At 33.7% G+C, this 20,048-nt stretch overlaps 2 protein-coding genes across 2 annotated transcripts in view; one reads left to right on the forward strand and one right to left on the reverse strand.

Annotated features, from left to right (window-relative positions):
- The window catches only part of PVALB (parvalbumin), a 267,268-nt gene that overhangs the window by 192,524 nt on the left and 54,696 nt on the right, over positions 1-20,048 (reverse strand). The gene's annotated exons all lie outside the window — the stretch shown is intronic.
- Positions 1-20,048, forward strand: part of NCF4 (neutrophil cytosolic factor 4) — a 120,716-nt gene that overhangs the window by 993 nt on the left and 99,675 nt on the right. The window contains exon 2 of the mRNA XM_053721213.1: positions 5,150-5,234. Coding sequence (XP_053577188.1) covers positions 5,150-5,234 — 85 coding nt within the window. The remainder of the gene's footprint in view (positions 1-5,149; positions 5,235-20,048) is intronic.

The raw sequence follows: 20,048 nt of genomic DNA on the forward strand, positions 1-20,048 counted from the left end.
TTTCCTGGACACTTATGAGTTACACACGCTGAAGGGTGTGCAGAGGGGAACATGTATTGCACTGATTTTCAAGCCTGTCCTCAGGCCTCCCCAGCAGGCCAGGTTTTCAGGATTACCTTGGATGATAGCAGGTAAAATAACCGTTTACTAATCAGCTGATTGTTTCACCTATGCTCCAGTTCAGATATCCTCAAAATCTGTCCTGTTAGGGAGGCCTGAGAACAGGTTTGAAAACCAATAGTATAGAGTAACAATTACACCCAATACCTGACACAGCGACAATGCAACAGCTGTATTCCATCAGCAGATACATTTCCAGAATCTTTTTAAATAATAATTTAGCACTCTGAAAAATAAGTTGCTCGTCGTGTAGGGCTATTTTTAAATGAAGTTTTTACATTTTTGTAGCTTAATATGGCTGTTCTCTAAAATAATTTAAATCACACTTTTAAACCATGAAACTTGTACGCCACTTATACGGACATCAGGATCTCTGTTTATTATTGTAGTGAGTGTTTTGGACATTTAAATTTTTTATCGCTAAAATCACAGATGATATGAAATTCTTAATTGCTCAGATCATGAACTGATATTAATAGTTCAACTGCTGGGTACAACTTCAGTACCAGACGTAATTCTCACCTTACTATGGTTTTATCATCCGTGCCAGCAGCTGTGTTCAGAGCCGGCCACTTATGTTTACCATTTACTTACTGGTTAGTGAATCTCCATATCTTCATATTGGGTGCCGCCATCTTGGAACTTATTCTGTTATCCTGTGAGTGAAGAGGGGTGCATTTACATATCAGTGACGCTATTGACTTTTTGACAAGCCATAGTGTGCACAATACAGAGTGGAAGCTGTACTTTTGTACGAAAGCTGCATTTCTCTTTTTTATATTTGTTATGTAACTTTATAAAATGTGTAAATGTGAAATAGCTGTGACAATATAAAGCTTAGGGTTTTCTACTGTATAAGCTAAACCAAAGTACAAGGTCCATCTGTCACTGAGCTGTAAATGTGCACAGATTCTGTTACATGGTGCAATTATACCTACATACCAAGATGGCGGCTCCCTGTATGAAGATGTGTAGCTTTACCAAGCAGCAACTGTAATGGGTTAAAAGAATAGTATGGCTCTGAAGAGAGCTATAGGCTCAGAAGGAGTTCAATAGCACGGCGAGTAATATCCCTGATACTGTAGCAACAATTTAACGTCCCTTTAAGGGAGAAAAAACCTGCATCAAACACATTAGCCCGTCATCATCAATATTGAATTCATTATCTGTCAGATTTTACTTTCACTTTGACAAGGTATCTTTTCCTTCCATAATGGTCTGTGATTATATAAAAAAACAACTTTAAAAGTCATTGACGCTTTTACTGGTATATTGTTTACATAAAACATTTACTTATGTAAAATAAATATTCAACTACTTTTTCTTTTATGTACAAATTGCACTTGTCAGACGCTCCCTAGAAAAGCCAAAAAGCAAACTTCTGTAACCTACAAATGCTGCAGATTGCATAAACCAGCTATTTCATGTGCACCACTTGCAGGTTACAGAATTTTGCTTTTTGGCATCTCTAGGGAGCGTCTGACAAGCACAATGTTTACACAAAAGTAACAGGTGTTTAATTTCCTTTTAAAACCGGAATGGTATGGAGTAGAGAGAGAGAAAATAAAAATCCCCTAAACGGCCATACTGCGTATTTGCACAGACGTTAATAGATTAGAATAGGGCTTGATACTAGTATTAACTGATATTTCTCCAACATTGGTGTGTCCGGTCCACGGCGTCATCCTTACTTGTGGGAATATTCTCTTCCCCAACAGGAAATGGCAAAGAGCACAGCAAAAGCTGCCCATATAGCGCCTCCTCTGGCTCCGCCCCCAAGTCATTCTCTTTGCCCGAATCCAGTTTCAAAGAAGGAACGTTTGTTACACAATTTAGATGTGGTCCGTGCTTTAAAGTTCTATTTAGAAGCAACAAAGGATTTCAGACAAACTTCTTCTTTGTTTGTCGTTTATTCTGGTAAGAGGAGAGGACAAAAAGCTACTGCTACCTCTCTTTCTTTCTGGCTGAAAAGCATCATCCGATTGGCTTATGAGACTGCCGGACGGCAGCCTCCTGAACGAATCACAGCTCACTCTACTAGGGCTGTGGCTTCCACATGGGCCTTCAAGAACGAGGCTTCTGTTGATCAGATATGTAAGGCAGCGACTTGCTCTTCTCTACACACTTTTGCCAAATTTTACAAATTTGATACTTATGCTTTTTTCGGAGGCTATTTTTCGGAGAAAGGTTTTGCAAGCCATGGTGCCTTCCGTTTAGGTAACCTGATTTGCTCCCTCCCTTCATCCGTGTAAAGCTTTGGTATTGGTTCCCACAAGTAAGGATGACGCCGTGGACCGGACACACCAATGTTGGAGAAAACAGAATTTATGCTTACCTGATAAATTTCTTTCTCCAACGGTGTGTCCGGTCCACGGCCCGCCCTGGTTTTTTAATCAGGTTTGAAAAATTTCTTTCTCTATACACTACAGTCACCACGGCACCCTATAGTTTCTCCTTTTTTTCTCCTAACCGTCGGTCGAATGACTGGGGGGCGGAGCCAGAGGAGGGGCTATATGGGCAGCTTTTGCTGTGCTCTTTGCCATTTCCTGTTGGGGAAGAGAATATTCCCACAAGTAAGGATGATGCCGTGGACCGGACACACCGTTGGAGAAAGAAATTTATCAGGTAAGCATAAATTATGTTTTTGCCAATTCTGCTGTGGTTCCAGTTTCTGTGGTTAGTGGGAAATTACCTCTGAATGTTTGGGGAAAGGATCTACGAGACTTAAAGGAATATTAAAGTAATTGTATTGCCTCTAAAAGATGATATTTTAAAACATATAAATGTATATATGTGTTAAAAAATCACCTATGGTTTTAATGTTTGTGCTTCAATGCAAACTTTTTTTATTCAAAAATTTGCATGGCAGACATATGAGTTTAAAAGGACATTACACATTTTGAGATGGTAATATAAACTGATAAAATGTGTGTATGTATGTGTGTGTATGTGTATGCATATATATATATATATATATATATATATATATATATATATATATATATATATATATATATATATATATATATATATAAAACTTCAATATACTTTCATTATCTATTTTGTCCCCATTTCCTGTAATTCCATTTTGAAACTGTGAGCTTTTCAGTTTCTGTTAGAAATGGAAGTGCAGAACACTGTTATATTCCACACAGCCATTGGCTGCTCACTCTAGTGACCTATTTATAACTGTCCCTAATTGGCCACAGCAGAGAAAGTAACCTAAGTTACAACATGGCAGCTCCCATTGTTTTATAGACACTAAAACTTTACACTTATTTTGTCAATATTTAAACAGCTAATGAGACTAAAGACTAATCTTTTATTTGAATGCATCATTCTATCTAGTATTTATTAGGGCTAGATTGAAAGTTGAGCGCTAAATATTGCTTGCATGCAAGCGATATTAGTGCTACACTTTGTAATACCAGTGCACGATAATATGCGCTGGTATTACGAGTTAATAGAAATGTGAACACGAACTTGCGTTCACATTGCTAGGAAACATTGCGCTCACAAGAGTGCGCTTCCATAGAGTCACAGACAGCATCAGAACCTCGCACAGTGAAGGAGTAAGTAGTGCAATAATGGGTAGCATTTTTTAAATATATATGAATATATACATATATACAGTATTTATCTGTTAGTATGTGTGTATATATATATATATATATTTTTCTGTTAGTATGTGTATTTACATATATATTTATGTGTGTATATATTTATGTTAGTATCTGTATATACTGAATATTTATGTGTTAGTATGTGTGTGTGTGTATATATATATATATATATATATATTTATATGTTAGTATGTGTATATATATTTATGTGTGTGTGTGTGTGTGTGTGTGTGTATATATATATACTGTATATATATATATATTTTTTTTCCCCCCAGTATATCTATTTATATATATATATGTGTGTGTGTGTGTATATATATATATATATATATATATATATATATATTAATCTGTTAATATGTGTGTATATATATATATATATATATATATATATATATTTATTCTCTTGCAATCTTTTGTTGAAGGAGGAACAATGCACTACTGGGAGCTAGCTGAACACATCTGGTGAGCCAATGACAAGTGGCATATATGCAGCCACCAATCAAAAGCAGTGATAGTTCTATGGGGGGTGCTATGCACCTCCAATTGCACTTGAAGCACCCTTGTTGAGCAGGGAAGGGCTCTATATATTATGTTCATCACGTTTGCTAGCCCCCCAAATATTACATTCTAGAACCGCCACTGATCAGCAGCTAGCTCCCAGTAGTGCATTGCTGCTCCTGAGCCTACCTATGTATGTTTTTCAACAAAGGATACAAGAGAATAAGGCAAAGTTGTTTAAATTGCTGCTCTATTAAAATCCTGAAAGTTTAATTTTGACTTTCCTATCCCTTTTAACCCTTTTTAGGAACATACAAATATGACTCTTTTAAATGGGATCTAGTCTTTACTAAAAATACATTCTACTCTCTGAATAAGGCAACACTCCTGCATTGCTATTAGTATATTTATGTTATTATAAGCAACATTGCAAAGCTACTGAGTTTCCATCTACACCACTTTATGTGGTACAGTACACGTTAGGGAACGCTCTCCTTTCCACAGCTTTTACTTGTCTATAAGTGCCCCAGTGGACCTTCTAGACAAGCAAGTGGACTATCCCGACCCTGCCCACTACACCCCTATCCATGCCTGTGTCTTGCCCATCTGTGTCTTGCCCATCTTGTCCCATTGTTCACCTGGACTCCATTCCCAGTCTACTCTGACTTTGTCACCTTGGCTGCTATGACTCTGGTCATGGGTCTTCCTGACACGGACCCCAGCCTCCCAGTCCCTGATACTATCCCAATAAATGTTGTGCCATAAAGCTATATCTCTTGCAGCTGCTAGCTCTGCCCCTTCTTACTATGCGCTATGTGAAGCGTTATTAGGCATGTCCCATGTATGTTGTCAACAATTTCACAAAGCTTAGCTGTGTGACACTACCTGTCTTTCTGTTTTAGTGACTTTGAGCAGTTGCCAGAGGATGTTGCTGTGTCCGCGCACATCGCCGACGCCGAGGAGAGGGGAGGCTTCACTGTGTATTATGTGAGCTCACAATGTTTCATATTATTGTCATTGTTATTTTTTATTTATAAATGCCTAGTACAGGTTTACAGTAAATTTATAGTGAGAACAAAAACATACACTGGCATATTGACAGTTTGACACACAAGAAGTAGATCCCTGCCACTTTTATATTGGTAGTGTATTTAGGTTTTACGCTGCCCTAGGCACTGGCAGACCTGTTGCCCCCAACCCACTCCTAGCTATTTTAGTTTAGTTGTTAAAAATATATGAGACAACTATGAAGGCCCAGGACACATGGAGGGCTCATGTAGCAGAGATGGAAAGCATGCCGTAGAAATGCAGATCAAAATGTACTCCTCTTCCTTAATTCCTGCTGCCCTAGGCATAGGCCAAGTTGACCTACACCAAAATGTATACTAATTAACCCCTTCCTCCAATTGGACGTAGGTACTACGTCCCACAGTACTTTGCCCAGCGTCCTTACCTCCAACACAAAGACACATGTTGAGCTCAGCTTGGACAGCAGAGATTGCAGCTTTGGGCAGAAGGCATCTGCCTTCATATGGTAATAGAGGTCTGATGACGCTCCCTTACCATATGAAACTAGATCGCCGATTGTTTCTACACTATGGAAACATCATTATGTAGGAAGAGGGATTTTGAAGGGAGAGAGAGGGGTGGAGCCCTATACAACGGGGAAAAAGTGATTTGTGGGAGGAGGGGGAGAGGAAGTCTACACTACAGAAAAAATAACTTAAATATAAAATAAAACAATAAATAAAAAAATAAAAGTAATTTATTACTGTCAAACTAGCTGCTAGTAACAAACATGGTGGCTAGCAGTGGGAGGGGAAAAGCTGTTTGGGGGGATCAGGGTAGTGGGTGGCTGAGGAGGGAACTGTACTTTAAATAAATAAATAAATAAAATTGTAGCCTTACAAGCTAACTGATTAACCTCTTCATTGCTGGGTATATTAGAAATGTGGTGGGCAGCTGCAATTAGCAGCATTCTAATTGCCAAAAACCAATAGCAATGCCATACATATCTGCTATTTCTGAACAAAGGGGATCCCATAAAAGCTTTTACAACCATTTGTCTTATGACTGCAGTAGTTGTGTGTAAATAATTTCAGCGAGAAAGTTTGTTTAAAAAAAACAAACAATTTTTTTAAAATGATTGCATTTCGCAGCCAAATAGTGACATCAAATATAACAAAATGGGCCTAGGGCATTGGGTTGCCCACTTTAAAAACATATATAATTTTCATGAGTAAATAAAAAAATCTCTATTTCTGTTTAAACAGAATAATAGCAATAATACAAAAAAAACTCCGGTACTTTACTGACATTTCTCTCTGAAATACCCAGTAGCGAAGAGGTTAATACATGCAAGAAAGAGAAGCGCTCAACCTGTAACGAACAACTGGTCAGTGACTTGTTTTCTGATGCGTCCTCTCCAAAAGATTATCAGTCTAATCTCACCAGAAAAAAAAACAGTGCAGCCAGGAAATACAAGACAATCCTCCTCTGAGCAAGGAAAATGGAAACCATAGAAGATCTTTTCGACCTTCGGTAATTAATACCTGGGATAAGAATAATTCAATCTTATGTACTAATGCCTGGGATAAGCATAAGGCTATCCTACATACTAATTAATGCCTGGAATAAGCATAAGGCTATCCTACATACTAATTAATGCCTGGAATAACCATAAGGCTATCCTACATACTAATTAATGCCTGGAATAAGCATAAGCCTATCCTACATACTAATAAATGCCTTGGATAAGCATAAGGCTATCCTACATACTAATTAATGTCTGGGATAACCATAAGGCTATCCTACGTACTAATTAATGCCTAGGATAAGCATAAGGCTATCCTACATACTAATTAATGCCTGGGATAAGCATAAGGCAATCCTACGTACTAATTAATGCCTGGGATAAGAATAAGGCCATCCTACATACTAATTAATGCCTTGGATAAGCATAAGGCTATACTACATACTAATTAATGCCTGGGATAACCATAAGGCTATCCTACGTACTAATTAATTCCTAGGATAAGCATAAGGCTATCCTACATACTAATTAATGCCTGGGATAAGCATAAGGCTATCCTACATACTAATTAATGCCTGGGATAAGCATAATGCTATCCTACGTACTAACTTAAACAACGTTTGTTATATGTGAAAAATTATGTTTTTATTACATCAAAAAAATAAATAAACAATATGCAGATAAAAAATATATAGCTGATCAGCTAATACAATTAAAAATAAATAAATAAGTGCAGTATCAAATATAAAATAGCATAGCATAAACACAACAGAAATACACAATAGAACTTGATCCAAAGAAAGTTCATAAGCCTTCAAGGGTTAATATGGGTTAGATCCAGATCGGAACGAAATCAGAGACTCCTTCAACAGCTGAGATGTCGAATGCCAATTGTAGCTGGAAGGGAGCTGAAATGACAATGAATCCAAATCAAAAGAACAGCAGAGAACCAAAATTGAGGTGTTCAATTTTACTTACACCGTGTTTTGGTCTCTGCAGCAGCGGTCAGACACTGAAAGATAACAGTGGAAGCGGATGTTTCTTTAATGTAGAAGCCAATGTCAGATAACTGCTCCACTCAGGGATTCTCACAGTATCGAAGCCGGTCTGTAATGACTACGTCACGTAACGTCAGAGTGGGCGGAGCAACGCGTTTCAGCCCGTTCAGGGCCTTTGTCAAGCTCCAGAAGAGAGTGTGGTAGGTCCTTTTATACCTATAGCTTTTATGTTGATTGGTCGAGTGCCATAAGTAGGAGTGTCTTGCAATTTAAAGACAAGGTTAGTAAAGGAAGTGTGCGATCAAACAGTAAAAAAATAACACAATAATGATACATTGTTCATGAGTGCAAATTTCTTGCTATACAACATATTACCTTATCTATCTCAATTAGTATTTATATATAATAGTAGCGATCATATTTGAAAAAGGGCAGCTGCAAAAGGTAAAAACAAAGATATGCAGTGATGTATGATCATGATTCAGAAGCGATACATAATTTATTATCACCAAGACCAAAGAGCTATACTAAAATGAACAAATAAACAAATAAATAAATCAATCACAGTGCATCCAATTAATCGTTATAAAACTATTATAAAGACAACCTTTATATATATAAAAAAAGAATCTTTATAAAAACACTAAATAGACCTATACGTATAAAAGCAATTATATTAAAAATATTAAAAATATTAAAAATAGGGGGAATTATACCAATCACAATATTATATAATATATGTTTGCATATATCAAGACATATACACATATATAATGGTACTTAAAGGGATATACTAAGCACAATAACCAAACAGTAGTTGTGCATATCTTTCCCTTGTCCACATATACATGTGCTAAAATTTACAGACTATTGTTTGATTTTCAAAAATTGATTGATATTAAAACGTTAAGAATATATAAATGTGGAACAAAAATAGATTTAAATTTAAATTACTGGACTTAATTAATTCTAATCTCTGAGAAAACAACCTATATCAAAGTCAATATTTAAACCATTGGGTTGTAATGTCTTTAGTTCAAAGATCCATTTTGTTTCTTTTTTAATTAAATCAGATTGAATGTTGCTACCCCTCCAATGTGGTTTAACCTTCTCTATTCCTATATATGAGAAATGGGCTAAATTCCCATTGTTACATGCAGCAAAATGCTTTGGTACAGGGAGGTCTTTGTTCCTGTCTAAATCATATTTTTCTATAGACCATATGTGCTCCCGTATACGGTCACGTAATGGTCTTTCCGATTCACCTATATATTGTTTGCCACATCGGCATTGTATTAGGTAAACCACATATCTGTCAGAGCATCTTATAGTATCTTTGATCTTAAAAGACTTTCCTGTTATATTAGATGTAAACTCCTTCTGTTTCTTAGAATGTTTACAGGCCTTGCATGTTAAGCAGGGAAAAAAGCCATTAATTTTCTTACCTGTTAAGTCCTGCTGTGATTTATTTTTATTCTTATTTTTATTCTCAGTAGGTGCTAAAATTGTTTTCAGGTTGCGAGCCTTTTTATAAACAATTTGTGGTTTAGCCGGTAAAATAGAACCCAAATGTTCATCATTTTTTAAAATCCCCCAATGTTTTTTTAAAATTTTTTCTATTAAATGTTTATTGCTACAGTATCCAGTAATAAAAGGGATAAAAGTGTTATCATTCCTTCTTTGAATTTTATTTTGGGATCTCGTATTATTTTGAACTAGATCCTGTCTGTTAACTTCTCTTACTTCCATACGTACCTTTTCTATTTTGTTAGCATTATAACCTCTCTCTATAAATTTTTGTTTCAGCTTATCTGATTGGGCATCAAAATCAGTTAGATTTGAACAATTTTTCTTTACCCGTAAAAACTGGCCTTTGGGAATGTTCTCAAGCCACCTTGGGTGGTGACAGCTAGTATAATGAATATAACTGTTGGCGTCTACAGTTTTAAAGTGCGTTTTAGAGAGAATTTTATTATTAACAGGAAATAATTCTAAATCTAAAAAACTAATATTTTGTCTACTTTTTTCGTAGGTAAACTTCAGGTTTAGTTCATTATTATTCATCGAGACAATAAATTCTTCTAGTATATTTTCTTCCCCTCTCCAAATAATGAGGATATCGTCTATATAACGTTTGTATGACACCAGGTTTGCTCCAAAAGGGGTAGTGGATAAAAAAGTTTGTTCCCAATATCCCATAAATAAATTAGCGTAACTTGGAGCAAACCTGGTGCCCATAGCCGTTCCTCTTTCCTGATTATAAAATTGATCCATATAGCTAAAAAAATTATGTGTTAGAATAAATTCTATTGAATCTATTAAAAAAGATTTTTGTTCACTTTTAATAGTATTGTCAATATCTAAAAAGTGTCTAACTGCTCGTAGGCCGTCTGCATGGTTGATGCACGTATATAACGACGCAACATCACACGTGACAAGAAGAAAATCCTCTTGCCACGGGATGTTTTCTATTAATTTTAATACATCTGTTGAGTCTTTCAGATAGGAGGACAAAGATCTAACATATTTCTGGAGGAAAATATCTAAGTATTCGGAAAGGTTGGCTGTAAGGGATCCAATTCCTGATATAATCGGCCTACCAGGTGGGTTTGTCAAACTCTTGTGTATCTTTGGTAAGCAATAAAGTAAGGAAATTTTAGGAAATTTTGGAAGTAAGTAATTCATTTCTTTAGCATTAAGTATGCCCTTATTTAGTGCTCCATTTAAAAGTGTTTTTAAAACATCAGAATATCTCTTGGTGGGATCATTTGCTAATTTTTTGTAGGTTTCATTATCTTTAAGAAGGTTATCACAAATTTTATGGTAATCAATAGAATCTAAAATTACTATACCTCCGCCCTTGTCGGCGGGCTTTATTATCAGATCATCAGTCTCCAGCTCCTTAATAACCTTTAATTGTTTCTTATTTAGATTACTGTGTGTTTTGTTGATTTTCTCTTCGGTTAAATTCTCAATATCTCTTAACACTAATTTTTCAAATGTTTCTAAAAAAGGGCCTTTATCTGATTTCGGATAAAAAGTTGATTTTCCTTTCAATTGGGTATGGACAAATTCATTATCATTAATTAGAGAGTTATCAGCTAATTTCTCAGTCCCTGATTTTAAAAACCACTTTTTTACTGTCAATTTTCTCATAAATTTGTGTGCATCAATATATGCTCCAAATTTATTTAATTTGCAACTAGGTGCGAATGATAGGCCTTTCTTTAATATATCCTCATGATCTTTACTTAATTGTTTCTTACTTAAATTAAAGATTCCTAAATGTGTCTCTGACTTACTTAAAATCTTGATTTTTTTGGGTCTCCTACTCCCTCCTCTCTTTCCTCTCTGCCTGATGCCCTTCTTTTTCTTACATCTCTTTGAGGTAATGGGCTGAAAAGTGAACTTTGGCCTTGTCCTAAAAAAGACGAGGAAGTGGAAGGATTAGCATGATCATCAGTTTTTTCATTTTGTAAAGGGGCAAATCTATTATTTGACCTCCAATCATTACTTTTGTTCTGATTGGAGTTCTGTCTATTTATTCGGGTATTATACTCAAAACTTTTTTGATCTCGTTGATATTGATTATTTGTGTTAAATGTCCCATTTTGATAAGTATAGGGTCCTCTGTATGTATTATCACCCTGATTTGAGTTATTTCTCTGTTCTCGATAAAACTGGCGTCTAGGTTCAAAATTTTGTCTTTGTTCTCTATTTGAAGCATATCCATTATCATAATTTCTATTACTTCCATTTCTATAATTAGGGGTAAAATTAGGCCCTTGTTCAGCTCTCCATTGATTGCTATTATCAAAAAATCTGGCTTGGGGATGGTCATGTGAACGTTGATAATTAGAATTTATTCTATGATTGTAATTTCTCTGTTCATACCCTGTGTGGTGATTATTATGATTTATACCATTTTCTTTTATTGAAATATTTTTTTCATTCTCTCCTTTATTAGTATGTCTCCATTTGTGGGAGATATAATTGTCCCAGTTTGGTTGATTAATATGGGATAAATAATCCTCTCTGTCCCTTTCAAATTTTCTTATTTTTACTTTCAAAATATCCTCCTTAGTGTTTTTTAACAGCTTTTTAATTTCTATTTCTTTATTAATATATTCCTCATTGCTTTCAAATTCCTTTAATTGAATCTCTAATTCCTTTATCTCAACTTCTAGTCTTTTCAAGATCTCACCTCTATAATCTTTTATTAATCTCATAAGATTGAAAGATGCTTGTTCTAAAATATCGTTCCATCTTTTCTTGAAATCAAAATCATCTATTTTAAAGGAACATTCTTTCTTAATTCTTAGGCCACGTGGGACTCTTTTATTTTCTAAATATTTTTCTATAAAGATAAACTCAGTCCTATGTTTCATTTCTAATATTAGTTTATCTTCTAAGTCTTTCATTAGCTTACATAATGAGTCTACATTACCTGGGGGTAACGATGATATCTGAAGAGAAAATGTTATATATTCCTTTATAGACCTCATCTCTGTATTTGAAAACATTATCAGACATGGTCCTAGCAGCTGGGTAAACACAGGTGGGGAAACAAATACAGAAGGTTAGATAAAATTGTGTGTAACCCTGCGCAGGATTTTCTAAAATACCAATATGCCAGTAGGTAATGGAGAACCCCTGTCTCCACAAGTGAAAAATAGAAAAGATAAAATAACTACCTTAAAAAAGATAAGAAATTTTAAAACCTCTGGCGCTACAAAAAATATTTGTTGCTAAAATTGGAAAATAGAAAAAATTGGATAAATGTGATATGACCTACTTGGTTAAAAAACGTTATAAAACAACCTTTGGTCTTAGTGATAACTTAAACAACGTTTGTTATATGTGAAAAATTATGTTTTTATTACATCAAAAAAATAAATAAACAATATGCAGATAAAAAATATATATAGCTGATCAGCTAATACAATTAAAAATAAATAAATAAGTGCAGTATCAAATATAAAATAGCATAGCATAAACACAACAGAAATACACAATAGAACTTGATCCAAAGAAAGTTCATAAGCCTTCAAGGGTTAATATGGGTTAGATCCAGATCGGAACGAAATCAGAGGACTCCTTCAACAGCTGAGATGTCGAATGCCAATTGTAGCTGGAAGGGAGCTGAAATGACAATGAATCCAAATCAAAAGAACAGCAGAGAACCAAAATTGAGGTGTTCAATTTTACTTACACCGTGTTTTGGTCTCTGCAGCAGCGGTCAGACACTGAAAGATAACAGTGGAAGCGGATGTTTCTTTAATGTAGAAGCCGATGTCAGATAACTGCTCCACTCAGGGATTCTCACAGTATCGAAGCCGGTCTGTAATGACTACGTCACGTAACGTCAGAGTGGGCGGAGCAACGCGTTTCAGCCCGTTCAGGGCCTTTGTCAAGCTCCAGAAGAGAGTGTGGTAGGTCCTTTTATACCTATAGCTTTTATGTTGATTGGTTGAGTGCCATAAGTAGGAGTGTCTTGCAATTTAAAGACAAGGTTAGTAAAGGAAGTGTGCGATCAAACAGTAAAAAAATAACACAATAATGATACATTGTTCATGAGTGCAAATTTCTTGCTATACAACATATTACCTTATCTATCTCAATTAGTATTTATATATAATAGTAGCGATCATATTTGAAAAAGGGCAGCTGCAAAAGGTAAAAACAAAGATATGCAGTGATGTATGATCATGATTCAGAAGCGATACATAATTTATTATCACCAAGACCAAAGAGCTATACTAAAATGAACAAATAAACAAATAAATAAATCAATCACAGTGCATCCAATTAATCGTTATAAAACTATTATAAAGACAACCTTTATATATATAAAAAAAGAATCTTTATAAAAACACTAAATAGACCTATACGTATAAAAGCAATTATATTAAAAATATTAAAAATAGGGGGAATTATACCAATCACAATATTATATAATATATGTTTGCATATATCAAGACATATACACATATATAATGGTACTTAAAGGGATATACTAAGCACAATAACCAAACAGTAGTTGTGCATATCTTTCCCTTGTCCACATATACATGTGCTAAAATTTACAGACTATTGTTTGATTTTCAAAAATTGTTTGATATTAAAACGTTAAGAATATATAAATGTGGAACAAAAATAGATTTAAATTTAAATTACTGGACTTAATTAATTCTAATCTCTGAGAAAACAACCTATATCAAAGTCAATATTTAAACCATTGGGTTGTAATGTCTTTAGTTCAAAGATCCATTTTGTTTCTTTTTTAATTAAATCAGATTGAATGTTGCTACCCCTCCAATGTGGTTTAACCTTCTCTATTCCTATATATGAGAAATGGGCTAAATTCCCATTGTTACATGCAGCAAAATGCTTTGGTACAGGGAGGTCTTTGTTCCTGTCTAAATCATATTTTTCTATAGACCATATGTGCTCCCGTATACGGTCACGTAATGGTCTTTCCGATTCACCTATATATTGTTTGCCACATCGGCATTGTATTAGGTAAACCACATATCTGTCAGAGCATCTTATAGTATCTTTGATCTTAAAAGACTTTCCTGTTATATTAGATGTAAACTCCTTCTGTTTCTTAGAATGTTTACAGGCCTTGCATGTTAAGCAGGGAAAAAAGCCATTAATTTTCTTACCTGTTAAGTCCTGCTGTGATTTATTTTTATTCTTATTTTTATTCTCAGTAGGTGCTAAAATTGTTTTCAGGTTGCGAGCCTTTTTATAAACAATTTGTGGTTTAGCCGGTAAAATAGAACCCAAATGTTCATCATTTTTTAAAATCCCCCAATGTTTTTTTAAAATTTTTTCTATTAAATGTTTATTGCTACAGTATCCAGTAATAAAAGGGATAAAAGTGTTATCATTCCTTCTTTGAATTTTATTTTGGGATCTCGTATTATTTTGAACTAGATCCTGTCTGTTAACTTCTCTTACTTCCATACGTACCTTTTCTATTTTGTTAGCATTATAACCTCTCTCTATAAATTTTTGTTTCAGCTTATCTGATTGGGCATCAAAATCAGTTAGATTTGAACAATTTTTCTTTACCCGTAAAAACTGGCCTTTGGGAATGTTCTCAAGCCACCTTGGGTGGTGACAGCTAGTATAATGAATATAACTGTTGGCGTCTACAGTTTTAAAGTGCGTTTTAGAGAGAATTTTATTATTAACAGGAAATAATTCTAAATCTAAAAAACTAATATTTTGTCTACTTTTTTCGTAGGTAAACTTCAGGTTTAGTTCATTATTATTCATCGAGACAATAAATTCTTCTAGTATATTTTCTTCCCCTCTCCAAATAATGAGGATATCGTCTATATAACGTTTGTATGACACCAGGTTTGCTCCAAAAGGGGTAGTGGATAAAAAAGTTTGTTCCCAATATCCCATAAATAAATTAGCGTAACTTGGAGCAAACCTGGTGCCCATAGCCGTTCCTCTTTCCTGATTATAAAATTGATCCATATAGCTAAAAAAATTATGTGTTAGAATAAATTCTATTGAATCTATTAAAAAAGATTTTTGTTCACTTTTAATAGTATTGTCAATATCTAAAAAGTGTCTAACTGCTCGTAGGCCGTCTGCATGGTTGATGCACGTATATAACGACGCAACATCACACGTGACAAGAAGAAAATCCTCTTGCCACGGGATGTTTTCTATTAATTTTAATACATCTGTTGAGTCTTTCAGATAGGAGGACAAAGATCTAACATATTTCTGGAGGAAAATATCTAAGTATTCGGAAAGGTTGGCTGTAAGGATCCAATTCCTGATATAATCGGCCTACCAGGTGGGTTTGTCAAACTCTTGTGTATCTTTGGTAAGCAATAAAGTAAGGAAATTTTAGGAAATTTTGGAAGTAAGTAATTCATTTCTTTAGCATTAAGTATGCCCTTATTTAGTGCTCCATTTAAAAGTGTTTTTAAAACATCAGAATATCTCTTGGTGGGATCATTTGCTAATTTTTTGTAGGTTTCATTATCTTTAAGAAGGTTATCACAAATTTTATGGTAATCAATAGAATCTAAAATTACTATACCTCCGCCCTTGTCGGCGGGCTTTATTATCAGATCATCAGTCTCCAGCTCCTTAATAACCTTTAATTGTTTCTTATTTAGATTACTGTGTGTTTTGTTGATTTTCTCTTCGGTTAAATTCTCAATATCTCTTAACACTAATTTTTCAAATGTTTCTAAAAAAGGGCCTTTATCTGATTTCGGATAAAAAGTTGATTTTCCTTTCAATTGGGTATGGATAAATTCATTATCATTAATTAGAGAGTTATCAGCTAATTTCTCAGTCCCTGATTTTAAAAACCACTTTTTTACTGTCAATTTTCTCATAATTTGTGTGCATCAATATATGCTCCAAATTTATTTAATTTGCAACTAGGTGCGAATGATAGGCCTTTCTTTAATATATCCTCATGATCTTTACTTAATTGTTTCTTACTTAAATTAAAGATTCCTAAATGTGTCTCTGACTTACTTAAAATCTTGATTTTTTTGGGTCTCCTACTCCCTCCTCTCTTTCCTCTCTGCCTGATGCCCTTCTTTTTCTTACATCTCTTTGAGGTAATGGGCTGAAAAGTGAACTTTGGCCTTGTCCTAAAAAAGACGAGGAAGTGGAAGGATTAGCATGATCATCAGTTTTTTCATTTTGTAAAGGGGCAAATCTATTATTTGACCTCCAATCATTACTTTTGTTCTGATTGGAGTTCTGTCTATTTATTCGGGTATTATACTCAAAACTTTTTTGATCTCGTTGATATTGATTATTTGTGTTAAATGTCCCATTTTGATAAGTATAGGGTCCTCTGTATGTATTATCACCCTGATTTGAGTTATTTCTCTGTTCTCGATAAAACTGGCGTCTAGGTTCAAAATTTTGTCTTTGTTCTCTATTTGAAGCATATCCATTATCATAATTTCTATTACTTCCATTTCTATAATTAGGGGTAAAATTAGGCCCTTGTTCAGCTCTCCATTGATTGCTATTATCAAAAAATCTGGCTTGGGGATGGTCATGTGAACGTTGATAATTAGAATTTATTCTATGATTGTAATTTCTCTGTTCATACCCTGTGTGGTGATTATTATGATTTATACCATTTTCTTTTATTGAAATATTTTTTTCATTCTCTCCTTTATTAGTATGTCTCCATTTGTGGGAGATATAATTGTCCCAGATTGGTTGATTAATATGGGATAAATAATCCTCTCTGTCCCTTTCAAATTTTCTTATTTTTACTTTCAAAATATCCTCCTTAGTGTTTTTTAACAGCTTTTTAATTTCTATTTCTTTATTAATATATTCCTCATTGCTTTCAAATTCCTTTAATTGAATCTCTAATTCCTTTATCTCAACTTCTAGTCTTTTCAAGATCTCACCTCTATAATCTTTTATTAATCTCATAAGATTGAAAGATGCTTGTTCTAAAATATCGTTCCATCTTTTCTTGAAATCAAAATCATCTATTTTAAAGGAACATTCTTTCTTAATTCTTAGGCCACGTGGGACTCTTTTATTTTCTAAATATTTTTCTATAAAGATAAACTCAGTCCTATGTTTCATTTCTAATATTAGTTTATCTTCTAAGTCTTTCATTAGCTTACATAATGAGTCTACATTACCTGGGGTAACGATGATATCTGAAGAGAAAATGTTATATATTCCTTTATAGACCTCATCTCTGTATTTGAAAACATTATCAGACATGGTCCTAGCAGCTGGGTAAACACAGGTGGGGAAACAAATACAGAAGGTTAGATAAAATTGTGTGTAACCCTGCGCAGGATTTTCTAAAATACCAATATGCCAGTAGGTAATGGAGAACCCCTGTCTCCACAAGTGAAAAATAGAAAAGATAAAAATAACTACCTTAAAAAAGATAAGAAATTTTAAAACCTCTGGCGCTACAAAAAATATTTGTTGCTAAAATTGGAAAATAGAAAAAATTGGATAAATGTGATATGACCTACTTGGTTAAAAAACGTTATAAAACAACCTTTGGTCTTAGTGATAACTTAAACAACGTTTGTTATATGTGAAAAATTATGTTTTTATTACATCAAAAAAATAAATAAACAATATGCAGATAAAAAATATATAGCTGATCAGCTAATACAATTAAAAATAAATAAATAAGTGCAGTATCAAATATAAAATAACATAGCATAAACACAACAGAAATACACAATAGAACTTGATCCAAAGAAAGTTCATAAGCCTTCAAGGGTTAATATGGGTTAGATCCAGATCGGAACGAAATCAGAGACTCCTTCAACAGCTGAGATGTCGAATGCCAATTGTAGCTGGAAGGGAGCTGAAATGACAATGAATCCAAATCAAAAAAACAGCAGAGAACCAAAATTGAGGTGTTCAATTTTACTTACACCGTTTTTAGCTATATGGATCAATTTTATAATCAGGAAAGAGGAACGGCTATGGGCACCAGGTTTGCTCCAAGTTACGCTAATTTATTTATGGGATATTGGGAACAAACTTTTTTATCCACTACCCCTTTTGGAGCAAACCTGGTGTCATACAAACGTTATATAGACGATATCCTCATTATTTGGAGAGGGGAAGAAAATATACTAGAAGAATTTATTGTCTCGATGAATAATAATGAACTAAACCTGAAGTTTACCTACGAAAAAAGTAGACAAAATATTAGTTTTTTAGATTTAGAATTATTTCCTGTTAATAATAAAATTCTCTCTAAAACGCACTTTAAAACTGTAGACGCCAACAGTTATATTCATTATACTAGCTGTCACCACCCAAGGTGGCTTGAGAACATTCCCAAAGGCCAGTTTTTACGGGTAAAGAAAAATTGTTCAAATCTAACTGATTTTGATGCCCAATCAGATAAGCTGAAACAAAAATTTATAGAGAGAGGTTATAATGCTAACAAAATAGAAAAGGTACGTATGGAAGTAAGAGAAGTTAACAGACAGGATCTAGTTCAAAATAATACGAGATCCCAAAATAAAATTCAAAGAAGGAATGATAACACTTTTATCCCTTTTATTACTGGATACTGTAGCAATAAACATTTAATAGAAAAAATTTTAAAAAAACATTGGGGGATTTTAAAAAATGATGAACATTTGGGTTCTATTTTACCGGCTAAACACAAATTGTTTATAAAAAGGCTCGCAACCTGAAAACAATTTTAGCACCTACTGAGAATAAAAATAAGAATAAAAATAAATCACAGCAGGACTTAACAGGTAAGAAAATTAATGGCTTTTTTCCCTGCTTAACATGCAAGGCCTGTAAACATTCTAAGAAACAGAAGGAGTTTACATCTAATATAACAGGAAAGTCTTTTAAGATCAAAGATACTATAAGATGCTCTGACAGATATGTGGTTTACCTAATACAATGCCGATGTGGCAAACAATATATAGGTGAATCGGAAAGACCATTACGTGACTGTATACGGGAGCACATATGGTCTATAGAAAAATATGATTTAGACAGGAACAAAGACCTCCCTGTACCAAAGCATTTTGCTGCATGTAACAATGGGAATTTAGCCCATTTCTCATATATAGGAATAGAGAAGGTTAAACCACATTGGAGGGGTAGCAACATTCAATCTAATTTAATTAAAAAAGAAACAAAATGGATCTTTGAACTAAAGACATTACAACCCAATGGTTTAAATATTGACTTTGATATAGGTTGTTTTCTCAGAGATTAGAATTAATTAAGTCCAGTAATTTAAATTTAAATCTATTTTTGTTCCACATTTATATATTCTTAACGTTTTAATATCAAACAATTTTTGAAAATCAAACAATAGTCTGTAAATTTTAGCACATGTATATGTGGACAAGGAAAGATATGCACAACTACTGTTTGGTTATTGTGCTTAGTATATCCCTTTAAGTACCATTATATATGTGTATATGTCTTGATATATGCAAACATATATTATATAATATTGTGATTGGTATAATTCCCCCTATTTTTAATATTTTTAATATTTTTAATATAATTGCTTTTATACGTATAGGTCTATTTAGTGTTTTTATAAAGATTCTTTTTTTATATATATAAAGGTTGTCTTTATAATAGTTTTATAACGATTAATTGGATGCACTGTGATTGATTTATTTATTTGTTTATTTGTTCATTTTAGTATAGCTCTTTGGTCTTGGTGATAATAAATTATGTATCGCTTCTGAATCATGATCATACATCACTGCATATCTTTGTTTT

Source organism: Bombina bombina, chromosome 7, assembly GCF_027579735.1.
Source record: "Bombina bombina isolate aBomBom1 chromosome 7, aBomBom1.pri, whole genome shotgun sequence".
In the NCBI taxonomy this organism is placed as follows: Eukaryota; Metazoa; Chordata; class Amphibia; order Anura; family Bombinatoridae; genus Bombina; species Bombina bombina.